This window comes from Acromyrmex echinatior, chromosome 14 (assembly GCF_024713525.1).
Source record: "Acromyrmex echinatior isolate Ae372 chromosome 14, ASM2471352v2, whole genome shotgun sequence".
Taxonomy (NCBI): Eukaryota; Metazoa; Arthropoda; class Insecta; order Hymenoptera; family Formicidae; genus Acromyrmex; species Acromyrmex echinatior.
The window spans coordinates 4,235,965-4,249,599 of NC_141865.1; the positions used below are offsets into that span (position 1 = coordinate 4,235,965).

At 32.4% G+C, this 13,635-nt stretch overlaps 1 protein-coding gene across 4 annotated transcripts in view; it reads right to left on the reverse strand.

Moving 5' to 3' along the window:
- The window catches only part of Fak (protein tyrosine kinase 2 Fak), a 68,993-nt gene that overhangs the window by 31,174 nt on the left and 24,184 nt on the right, over positions 1-13,635 (reverse strand). The window contains exons 1-2 of one of the 4 annotated variants that reach the window (XM_087413391.1): positions 8,469-11,479; positions 5,461-6,094 (exon numbers count right to left, since the gene is read on the reverse strand). The exons of 1 other annotated variant lie outside the window; for it this stretch is intronic. In XM_087413391.1, coding sequence (XP_087269517.1) covers positions 5,461-5,543 — 83 coding nt within the window. In that variant the 5' untranslated portion in view covers positions 5,544-6,094; positions 8,469-11,479. Of the gene's footprint in view, positions 1-5,460; positions 11,480-13,635 lie in introns of those variants that run through there. 2 more of the 4 variants (XM_087413392.1, XM_087413393.1) reach the window with 2 other exon arrangements.

A 13,635-nucleotide genomic window follows, 5' to 3' on the forward strand; every position in this document is an offset into this window, starting at 1 on the left:
TAGAAAAAGCGCGTCGTTACACCACTTTATTCCATATCCACGTTAAATGGAACGAATACGATGACTTAAAATCAAAAAGAGAAAAAGTTTCATCTACATACAACGTCGTACCACACATACTTTTATATGTCCGAATGGAATAAAGAAATAAATATTATAATAGAAACAATTTCAGATGAACATAAACATAAGATAAAATATATTACAAATATAACAGAAAAAAAATTAAAATAAAAAAAAACAAAAAAACCAAAATAATAAAAAAATAACAAAAAAAAAAACAAAAAAGGGACAATAATCTTATCTTGTCCATGCCGTTGGTTCTAGATGACGCTAACAACGAGATGACGCTAACATTTAATTCATTTACAAATGACAGAATAATGAATTGCATTAAAATTATTAACTCTTAAAAAGTTATGATTATATTTAATTTAATGGATCGAAGATTTATAAAAATAAGTACTATATATAAAATAAATTCTGAAAGTATTGAAAATGACACGCGAAATGTCGTAGGACAATCGAAAATTCTCTCATAAAGATTTTCTTAAAGCAGACTCCGACGCGCAATAAGAAGAGTTAAAAAAAATTAACTGTTAATATGAACAAACAAGGTTTCAATACGTTCAGAACTACACGAGAATTACCATAGAAATCATAGAACTGTTGAAAGTATGACAAAATCCAGTATTCGCCGAAAAGACGCCTTTCAGGATGATTAAAAATTGTTTAAAAAATTAACAAATGATGTATATCATCAGAATTCTTCGGAGAGCGTTAGGATACATTCAAAACTATACGGAAAGTATCATAAAATTAAAAGAACTCTTTAGAATCGAATAGCATCTCACACCTTTCCCCTTAGAAGTGCCTTTCGCGATAATTAAGCATTGTTTAAAATATTAATAAATAGTTAAAATAATCAGTATCGTAAATTTTCACGAAACTTTCATTTTTTCATTTTTCGTACGTATCAATCTCACGTGAAAAGTTTCACTTTCAAACGATATCAGACTTAGATTATGTAAGAAAATTATGAGAAAGTGAAATCAGATGTAAGGAAGTTACGAGAAAGTGAGATCATAAGGCGAATTTACATCGTTCCTTTTAAATTTACGAAAATTTAACAAGTGTAATTTAACGGGTGTATGTACATACAAATATGTATCCACATACATACGTATTTTGATAGGATATCACATGTACTCATTATTTGTTGTTCCTTATACATATAATCAAGAATAACAATGAACTCAAAAACAAAAGGAAATGCTATTAGACATAATGACAAAAAATTTGGATGTTGTGCGAGGAAGTGTCGCGAAATTCTTAGAGCCATATGGGACTAGTAAAAACATGTTATTTCATTACTCTTGTTCTTGATTATATAAATAAAAAATAAAAAAAACAATATGTATTTAAAACTCGTAGAAAAATGTATAGGAGAGCATAAATCCTAAATTGTTCCGGATGGGCCGGAGAAATCATCATCTAATGAGAAATTTTTTAACCTGTTCTTCATAAATTTCTATTTTTTATTAATTCTCACTTTTAAATTTTCATGTGATTTTATGCATTTCATATTTTTATCTTTTACTCATATATTTAATTTAACATCACGCAAACGTTTTCTTAATATGCGAAGTTTTCGTCTGTCAACTGCATGCTCTTCTTCTTCGTTCGCACCATTTATGGTGAGAAACCACGCAATATCCATTTCAAATATATACTTCAAATAGATATTCAAATATATTTGATATTTGAAAGCGAGAAAGTTCTAGTGCAGTCTAATACAGGAACAGAAAACAGACAGAAAGATCGAAAAACAAGTTAGTTTATATAAATTTACTAAAAAATAACTAGAATTTCACATTTTATGCATTTCATTACGTGCCGAAAAATTTTACGTGAACTAATTCACATTTTATAATAGCTAAAAGTTTCTTAATCGCTTATTCATTACATTCACGTGAATTTGTTCACTTTTTGTGTATTCATTCCTAGAGGAAACTTTATATAACCAAGACTCTTCGGAAAGCGATAGGATTCGTTCAGAACTATACGAAAAGTATCATAGAACTAGCAGAACTCTTTGAAATCCGACAGCGTCTCATGTTTGTTCCCGTAAAATTATTTTTTGGGAAATAATTGTTTAAAAATTAAAATAATGAGTTTTGCGTCAGAATTCTTTGTGAAACTATGTATTTTTTCAAATCCTATAAGAAACTGTGGCTGGAGTCTTCTTTAGGCATAGTTGGTCCTGTCTGATCCTGGCGTCTCATTTTGAATTTTTGGTTTCTAGGTCTTAATGGACGAAACTAATTATTTATTCTATATAGAACTGTAGAACTATTAAAAATAAACTCAGGATTCTCAATATTTAATGAGTTTCCAAGTGAGACGCTATCTCTACGCACACTCCCCCTTTAAAAAAAAATTAAATTTTTTATATTTCTGAATAGATTTTCGATAAATTGCAGAGTTCCTGGTAGTTTTAAGGAATAGTTCTGGCCATTAAAGGCATAAAAATGCGATTTAGAGATACGGAGGGCTAACTTCACGCATCCCCCATTTTTGAAAAAAATCATTTTTCATTAGAGTTCTGGATAGATTTCGAATAGTTCCAGAATTCTTGACCTTTCAGAAATAGTTCTGTTTGAGAAAGTAAAAAATGTGATTGAATATCCAAAATAGGTACCCAATAAATAGGCATAACTTTAAAGATATTAGGTACAACTTTGCTTCCGCTGTTTTTTTTCCGAAATTCGAGGCTTTATTGTAAAAAACTGGTTATACATTTATGATTCAAAATATTGTCCATTGCTGGCCACTATTTTCTCCCATCTTTTGGGCAGCGTACGAATTCCGCGTCGAAAAAACTGGTCATCTTTTGAGGCGATCCACGAATCGATCCAATTTTTTACTTCTTCATAAGACCGGAAATGCTGGTCAGGCCGTGTGCTATTGATCGAAACAAGTGATAGTCAGAGGGAGCAACGTCTGGAGAATACGGCGAGTGGGGTAGGACTTCCCATTTCAATGTTTCTAAGTATGTCTTGATCATTTTCGCAACATGAGATCGAGCATTATCATGCTGCAAAATCACTTTATCGTGTCTCTCGTTGTATTGCGGCCGTTTGTCTTTCAATGCTCGGCTCAAACGCATCAATTGCGTTCGATACTGATCGCCTGTGATTGTTTCAGTCGGTTTTAACAGCTCATAATACACTACGCCGAGCTGGTCCCACCAAATACAGAGCATGACCTTGGAGCCGTGAATATTTGGTTTGGCCGTCGACATAGAAGCATGGCCGGGAACTCCCCATGATTTTCTGCGCTTGAGGTTATCGTAATGAACTCATTTCTCGTCCCTAGTCACAATGCGATGCAGAAATCCCTTCCGTCTTTGCCTTTCAAGCAGTTGTTCACAAGCAAACAAACGCCATTCAATATCTCTCGGCTTCAACTCGTACGGCACCCAATTTCCTTGCTTCTGAATCATTCCCATGACTTTGAGGCGTTTTGAAATGGTTTGTTGAGTCACTCCCAATGATCGTGCCAATTCTTCTTGATTTTGACACGAGTCTTGATCAAGTAATGCCTTCTGCATCTTCGAAAACCTTCTCTCTTCCACTGCTATGCCGGTCTTCGACGTCAAAAATCACCGTTCTTGAAGCGTTGAAACCACTCACGACACGTTCTTTCACTAATAGCGGCCTCACCATAAGTATTATAAAAGCATTCGATGATGCCTCAGCCGCAGATTTCTTCATATTGAAGCAGAAAATTAAAACCTCCCGTAAATGACGAGAATTTGGCTCGTAAACTGACATTTTCAATCGAGAATGACTTTATGATGCAGACACAAATCGACTAATGTTTCTATGGGGTTATGTTGACAGATGCCTAAGTTTATTGTATGACGTCTATGATCTATTTATTTCGACCACTTACCACTAAAGCCATATATAGCCATAAAACGGCGGAAGCAAAGTTGTACACCTAATATTAATTTAATCCAATTTTCTCATTAAGATTTTTTATGAAACTTTAAATATTTTTTAACATGTTTTTAATCATGTTAAGAATTTTAAATATTAAATGTCACATATTGGTTGAACATTAATTAACTGTTGTGTTTAATATAAAATATAGTTTATGATAAGCACAAGATTAAAACGTATGGAATACATTTTAATCTTGTGCTTATCATAAACTATATTTTATATTAAACACAACAGTTAATTAATGTTCAACCAATGTGTAACCAAATTCTGCCTTTGAAACAGATTTTCCATTTCGTTCCCCCCTTTTTTTAGTAAATTGTGTAAGTAAATTGTGTAAGTAAATTGAACTTACTATCTCTGTCTGATTAAATTTTGTTATCAAAGACAAAATGTCTGGTAATTTTGTAACACTTTTGGATCTGACAATCCTAGATAGCACGGGGCCGCGTAGTTAGACTTTCTTGCCCTACCTATCGGCTGCGTATACGATTCTCGGAATTAAAAAGGGTAATCACGGAGGAAATATCTATCGCTTTGGCAAAAGTGAGGGGATGCTGCCCGGACGAGATTCGTACAAGACCCGATCAGATGCCACGGATAAGGACGGTATGGGCAAAATGTTCAACCCGCACAGTGATTAAGACAGCGGAGTCATTTGGGGTCCAGATGAACTGGTGGCTCTGATGGAAGTGACTCTATTCGGAGCTCCTCCAGTGTTTCCGCTGCCTGGCGAGAGGACATACTCAGGAGTGGAGCCTTGACCACGGTCAAGAAATTGCTGCGGAGAGGGAGTGACATTTAGCCAGGGAGTGTGCACCCCCACACTGTCCCCTGTGCTAGAGGGAAGGAATAGAGCACAGGTGGATCATTGCCTGAGCTCGATAATCTGTCCCTTCCCCCATGCATCCGAGGAAGGATACCTTTACTGACCTCCCTCATGGAATGGGCCCTTAAGTATCTTTTCAGAGGGAAGGGGAGAAAAGGTCGGATCTACATTGCGCAGGTGGGAGCCTCTTCCTCGTTCTCTTGGGGTAAGAGTCTCCTGAGAAAAAATGTAGAAATCAAGATTTTGTACGCACAATCAAAATTTTGTTGATATGTGACTAATAAACATTTTTACTTTTTTATTTAGAAATTGTTCTAACTAAAATTTGATTATTCAATAATTTCTTTAGTTAATTTAAATTGCTTCGATGTAAATAGAGTTGTGACAACTCTATTATGCTCTAGTGTGCTTAAATTGAATCTACAAACCTGATTTATGAATAAAGAAACCGAGCGCAAAGTGCCGCGCGCAAAAGTGTCCCTCCCTCGTTTGAGGCACTTCTAACTTAGTATAAGCACAATTATCTCTTTTTTCTAATTATCGTAATTATGTTTTTAATGTATTACAAATAATTAAATTTATTTTATGTAGAAATGACGAGATGCATTCGGCCGATATACTTACTCGGTAGTTTCGAGGTATTGAAAGACGCGGTAGACAGGGCGTCGATACATGAAGAGGTGATCCTCGACACGCTCCACCATCATCCTAAAACCACTTCATTCGAAACGAGAACCACTTATCACCATCTACTACTTATTACTGTTTCCACGACGGTTTCCACGACGGAACACAGTACAGCGATGAAATACACGATATCACCAGAATGGGGAGACAATCCAGATAGACATATATCCCTGCTGATTTTAAGAAAAGTTTTCATCTGCTTCTGAATGATCAAAGTTCAGCTGCTCATGTTTTGTCGACGCGCACTCTTTCGTTCTTTGAGATGGAACGTCAATTAAATCAAAGAACTCGTCGTACAAACGTTTAGTAGTATGTAGTACAACAAGACGGAATCAAATGAATGTCCAAATCGATCTTCTATTTTCACAGACTGTTATTTCGCGCCCGTTCTCTCGTTTACCACATACTGCCGATGCCGCCGAATCGATACTCCAGCACAAACAGTCGGGCGACATTCAAATATACCAGAGAACCGTGTCTTCCAGTGTATTCTTCTTCGATCAATACTCTCAGCTACCTTCTCGATGTCTCGTTCTTCCGATTCTGCGATCGATTACATTGATCGTTAAACCTGATCGTAATAGAGGAAATATAATAATCACCAAATGTCTACGTTGTAGATACGATTAAGATATTATAAATTGGCAATGATAAGAATGTATACTGTATAACATCCGTTGTAAAAAAAAAACGTACTTTGGGGTACTATCACATTTCGTTTCCTCCATTATTCTTAATTTATATTTAAAAAATCGAATATTACATTATCTCATAAATTGATTCAAGGAAATGCGTATAATACACGCGAAGATATACTTACGAGCAATTTGAATAAACAACAACTAGATCGATAAATTTCTTGTTGTGTCATGCTAATTTGATGGCGTGCGATCATAGATGTTTTTTTGTTGCAATTTTACGAGCGATGCGATCTTTTCGGAGAGAAGACAGTAGTAAATTGTATTAAATATCTTTTGAAACGAACGCGTATAATTGTGAGATAAGATAAGATCATCGTTAGCTATGTTCGACAATTGAAAAACAATTTGCTGTCTTCTTAAAAAGTCTGATATCGATGAGAGAATCGCGTGCGGACAAGTATACATACGAATTTACTTAACCTACCCCAAACTATGGGATACCGCCTAAGTTCATCCGCAGTCATTGCAGCCAACAACCACCGCAGTGCAACTCACCCCTGCTATCGAGCCAGACTAGTATGTGAATGCCGATATTTTGACCCCAAGTCAAAGTCATATCCAATTGCATATAATAATAATTATTTTTCAAGATATAATTTCAATTAATTATTATATTCTTGCTTTAAATTAGATGTTATTATATTTATGCTTTTAATATTATGATACGACATTCGGATTCTTCTTGTGATAATTTTGATTCGCCTGTAAATTTATACAAATTCTTGTATGTATATGCCTCAAAAATCAATAACAAACCCGACGAAATCTGTCTATCTCTTTCTATCTCGTTTAGTCCTCATAAAATTTTACACCGAGTAGTTTGAAGTTATTTTGCAATGAGAATTCTAAGAGTACGTTCCATTTGAACGCTTAAAACGCGCACGAGCATTTGTTTTTGCTTAACAATGAGAATTTTAATGATAAGGCTTTTTGATAAATAATAAGGATAAAATAAGTATCCCATGTTATTATCAAGAAATATTTTCTCTTTTTCGAATTCCTTTCCATTATTAAATATCAAAAATTTATGATATAAAAAAAATTTGTGATATAAACTTTATGATATAAAAAACTTTAAGAAAAAAGAAAAACATTAACATACACAAAAATCTTCAGATTTTATTAACACGTTTATGCAAGATATTCATTTTGAATGATGCAAGCAAATATTTTGAAAAATATAGAAGATACGGAAAAACATTTTAAATAAAAGTATGGTTTGAATTGAATTTTAAAGGAGACAAATAATTAAAAAAGGTATGCAGTTGCATATTGTAAATTGCATAATTTTTTTGAAAACCGACTATTTTCTTTGATTCTCCCATCTCATTATTCTTACAAAACAGTATTAAAATAGTTATCAAACAATGAATGATTTATGTGATATTTTATATTTGATGTATAAATATATCAGAATAAATTTTAAATTATCGTAAACTATTGATTTTTTGATAAAATGCTTCTATATAAAGAATAATCAAAAGAATTATGTAAAAAAATCATACAATTCCATGTAAAAAAATATCTAGCGACCTTATGATCTTGAAAAGTTAATTTCTTCACAAATTGATTCTACTTTTGTCAGATCATACACTTCGGATCATACAACTTTTATCTAAAATGTTTTTCTGTATTTTCCATATTTTTCGAGGTATTTACCTGTGTTGTATTTAAAATGGAAAATTTCATGTCTTCAAAAGATTAAAAACTTAAAAAATTTAGAAAAATATATTTAGAAAATACGAAAAATATATGCTATCTTTAATGAAACAAAAAATGAGGAATATTATATGAAACCCTCGATTTTATAGAATTTTGCCGTTCGTGTCATCGACCGGACCAAGGTCGTACAACCTTGACATCGCGCTACGAAATTCTCATCGTCAGGTTATCCAAGCTTTAACCCCGAATACTTCCGCCTGTGCTAGACGCTAGAAGTGAAACGATCTCTCAGGATTTGACTTTCCCCACATTTACTCACACATTTAATATCGCCATAGTCGTAAAATTGAAATAAAAAAATTTAACTTTATCACTTTAGAAACTCCTTTTCTCTATAAAGTTTTTAATAGGAACAAAAAGAGATTTATTTAAAATGTTAAACAGTGATATTTTATCTGAATTCACTTAAATTGATAAGAAAATTTTCAATTAAAAAATTTGTTAAGCTTTCTCAACGTTAGAAAGTTTCGAGACATGTTACAAGATTTTTTTTATACAAATTTTTATCGAATCGTATCTCACCTTCCTTTTCAATGAAACAATCATTTCGTCAGAAGCATTCTACTCTAGGCGATTTAAAAGATCTCTTTTTCACTTCCATTTTCTTTCGAATATCTCTTCAATCTCTCGACTACCCTTCGCGCGTCCTCGGACACTACCCCATTAATTTTTATCCGTTCGCAAAGATCATCTCCCACTATCATATACCAATCGCTCTCGAAATCACTGTAAACATTTTAATGATCCTCTCTTGAAATCACAAATTTGGCTTCACGTCGCGATTTCCACATAATGGTACCGCGTGATATCCCTGCAAGTCGGGCGTTGCGACGCAAAGCGACCTTGACTTGCTCGAAGGTCCCCGGGTTCCGTGGACGCGCAACGTCGCGATGTTGCAAACGAATCGGTGAATATCGGATGGACGGACGAACGGACGGAGCGCCTAGCGTCGGTCGGTGGGCGTCGGTGCAACGATCGGACGAGGACGGAAAGAGCAGAGTAGCAACGCGCCTAGCAACAGCGTGGATGACGCGCGTCTACAGCATCGTCGGCGTCGTCGCCGTCGTCAGGTATACATTTTGCCGGTTCAAGGGGAGCAGGCGCTTTACTGGGTGCGGCAGGCTGCGCCGCGACGTCCAGCGTCCTTTCCTCCCCGCTGCGACTCCCTCCACTGTCTATTCTCTCTCTTTCTCTCTCTCTCTCTCTCTCTCTCCCCCCTCTCTCTCCCTTCCTCTTTCGCTTTCCCGTTCCTATGTTCACGTTTAACCGACATCGACATGCTGCAACCCTTGCGTGGCCCTGCGAGATCTCGTGGACATTGACGCACCGCGTCGCGACGCGCCACGCTGCACTGGGGCGAATGACTACGATGGAATTTGCTGCAATAACGCGCATGTTATGTTAAATTTCATAAGTGACATTGATACGTTCACTAAAACTTCATTTTCGTTTCTAAATAGATTCAAGTATTCGCAACATTTACAGAATGTGGATACATAAGATATAGTTTCAAATCGAACAATATATTTGTATGACTTTACATGTAAATTGATAGCTATGTGATACGCATGTATTCTGATTCAGCTCATACTTTGTATAAAGTATTTATCTTCATATTATAAAAGCAGAATATATGTAAGAAAAAATGTGATAAAATAGAAGGGGGAGAGAGAGAGAGAGAGAGAGAGAGAGAGAGAGAGAGAGACAGAGAGAGAAAAATGCATGAATGACTATTTAGTTTTCTTAAGAATACGTAATCTATTTTAAAAATATATATATATATCTTTTACAAATAATCTTTTGAGTAGCATTAAGTACATTCTGTTAAAAAAACGACTCAAGCCTTTTAAGTTTTATTTCTGCTTCAATTCATACGATAAGGCGTTATACATTTATGTCTTCATAAAATATACTGTTTTACGTACTTTTTGTTCTGTGAAATTTTACTGTACACTAACAATGAGAGAAAAAAATAGTTGCAAGTCCTATTACTTAACTATAATTTATCATTTAGTCATTTTTTAAAATTAATCAATTTTTTTTAATTAATCAATTATAAATTTATAATTGTTTTAATCACGCATATTATAGCTTCAACATTGAAATATGATCATTTTAACTATGATATGCATTTAGTTTTTTCTTACCATATCTCTTGATTATTATTATCATATAAACAGTTAGCGAATATTAAGAAAATAATTATATGATCATTATAATGTATTTATTATATAAAAATGATTATTTTTATTTACGATTCGTATCTTAACATTTTATTATGACTACGTTTACACGGTTTGATTTACGCCTAAGTTATAACATCGATGTTATAAAACTGGCCAATCACGGCTGGCCAGATAAAAATTCCATTTTTCAGAGGAATAGCTATGATTGGTCAGTTTTATAACATCGATGTTATAACTTCGGCGTAAATCGAATTGTGTAAACGTAATCTATATTAATAGTTTAGATTATCATAATTCATTGTACAATTTTCCCACATTTGAAAGAACTATACATATAAGGTTATTATTAGCAGTAATAATCATAAAAATAGATCTCTTAACCATAATTTTTTAACTATGCAATTATAGTCACTAATATCAAATAGTATTCAAATATTTTTCTCTGTGTAATATTCCCGGTCTGTGTTTCTTTTTCACTCTCATTTCTCATAATTTCTAATTATTTCTTAATTGCTCCGACAATTTTATATCTTTTAAGATCTTAAAACAGGGAACGAGTAGAGTAGTCAAAAATAATGAAAATAATGAGAAAAGTGAGTTTTTTTATTCTCGAAAAAAATATATAAAAAAGTGAGTCGGTTAAAAAAAAAAGGTAATTCTTTCTAAGAATAAAAAATGATCAAATGTTTCTTAAGAATTTGCATACTAAAAATTAATTCACCTATTGCACCTGCTATTTAAATTACATATCTTATATTTTCTATGAAATTAAAAATACTGATTTGGTAGCAAAAGTCAATAGAAAGCAAAATTTATATTTCATGACGTACAAAAATATGTAATACATACAGAATTTAAAATTTATTAAAAAATTTTTTTATTAATCAATTATTTCAAACTAAATTTTAGATAATATTATACATATTCAAGCTAATATAATAGATCTCTCTATTATAAAATGAAAATTAGACTGTTTTTAAACGCATTTAAGAAAATAAAACTTGTTTTCTTAACTAACAGTTAAGCTAGTAAACTAACCTACAGTTTCAAGAAATATATTAAAATATCAGATACACTAAAAAAATAATTTGATAATAGCTATCAAATTTTGATCAAAATGTACAATAATTAACTAAATATTTTGGCTAATACAACCAAACATAATTTTATTTTTACAAATATTTAGTAGTATAAACACGGGATAAAAATCCAATATTTAGTAACACTAAATATTTGTAAAGGTAAAATCGTGTTTGGTTGTATTAGCCAAAACATGTAATTGATTATATTTGACCAAAAACTGGTAGCTATTACCTAATTGCTTTTTCACAGTATCTTATCAAAAAATATAAAAAAAAAAAAATAAAATCAATAAAGTATAGCAAGATATGTACTGTATACGAAAAGTGTACCAAATTAGACTTGGCATACGTCGTGAGGCTATTATAAAAGGAAAATTTTCACCAAGTTTTAATTCTTTATCTTTACTATTGTAGTAATGGCAATCAAAATGATTTTATCATAATCTTTTTCTATTTTTCTAATCCACGAAAAATTATGAAAATGATCAGTGATGTTCAATCATCATTCCTGGAAAAACATTCCTGGAAATTTTTGCCGATTTATATTATAAAATCCAAATTCTACTTTTACAAAATTAGAAGTTTATAATTGCCAATTATAAAAAATTTAAATAATTAAGTGGTAAATATTGACAAAAAGAGACTCAGAGCACACAACTGTCTAAGAGAAGCAAAGTCCTTCACCTTCCCCCCTGCGAAGATGGATCCCCCTTCGCATGGAAAGTCAGATGCTCCTAGACAGAGGGAGGCTTATATATTTTAAAATTTTTTGTCTTGGATAGTAGAAAGGTAACATTTTTTCAAACTTCTTTCGTTAATAACTTTTTAACGAGCAATGAGTGACGGCTAAAACTTAAAGGTTACCCAGGATCACGACTTTGACAACATGTATCAATTAGATTATCAAGGTCATTGGATTACCAAGTCTCCTTTTGTCAATATTTACTGTATGGAGAAAAATGTACAATATTATATGCTAGAATTTTAGTAAACTTTATGGAATTATCAAGTTTACATAGGGATATGTGCCTACTTATGTAAAAATTTTTTTACATTTCTGGTAAACGAGATTGTCGTATGATAATCATTCTTACTTTATCGACAAAAATGTTTTCTTTAGCATTGACAAAATTTACTTTACTGCGTAGTAAAAAATATATATGTATAAAAGTTCTGAGAGTTGTTTGTGCTCATCAATCTTGAAAATAGTACGATTTATTTTACTGTAAATATAATTTACTTTACTAAAAGTATGATTTATTTTACTGTAGGATAATAGCCATTTGAAATGATATACTATAATCATAATGTACTTTCTATTTTAAATCTCCGGTATTTTTACTTTTAGGCAAATAAAATTTATCACAAATTCGATAAAAATAGCCAGAATATTTTTACTAGTCTTATAAGGTGGCATCCCTCAATTATTTTTCTCCGTATGCTTTAAGAGATTTTTCTTGATCGTTAACAATTATACTAATGCAATAAGTTAGAGTGAAATAGATATAATTTATTTCACTCTAATGTATTGTACTAGTTCAAAACTATAATATTTAAAAAAGAACAGATCTAAGTAGGGGAGAAACCGGGGCCAATAGACTCATTTTTCAGTTTTGAATTTTTACAGTCAAAATTAAGAGACTTATCGAAAAAATGAATTCTACATCAGTTACTACATACATTTGACTACCTAATAATATTTTAATAATAAGGGGAAACTAATATGAAAAAAAATGCATTTTTCTAATGCATTCCATCTGATTCAACTAGCTCCGGGACCGGGGTAATTCGATTAAGATTATTAAAATAAAGATTAATGTATTTTAAGCTACATCTTTGGTTACATATTAATAAAACTTTTATAAAAATATATTTTAAACACAAATATTCGCTTCGCAGGGCAAACAATACTTCTTTTTGCAAAATTTCGTGCAAAAACACGTCGAATAAGTCTAGTTTTCGAGATTAGATGAAGGAATTAAACTTATAACATTTACCACTGAAGAAAATCTCTTTAAAGGAATAAAATTTTGAGTAAGTACTATAAGAATCGTCAATAATGAATCATACAGTTTCACGCTGTGGTTAGTCTACTATCCCCATCTGTTTTTTTAAAAACATTATAATAACAATATACGATAACAGAAACACATAAACAAAAAAAATCTATTGGACTTTATTAAGTAAGAACTACACTTACTAACTAAGTAGAAATCAAATATCTCGGACAATCATATACGATAGTAAAACAAAAACTTTAAGAATAAAAATATTTACTTAGGTATACGATTTTTTAAAATTATGGCAACTATCATAGATGTGTTCGCAACAAGATGTTACAACAGACTTAGCGACAGTCGCTGCTGCGTGCTCAGACACGTTTACGCATGTCTCGCGTGTTTTGTTTTTTAATGTAGCCTC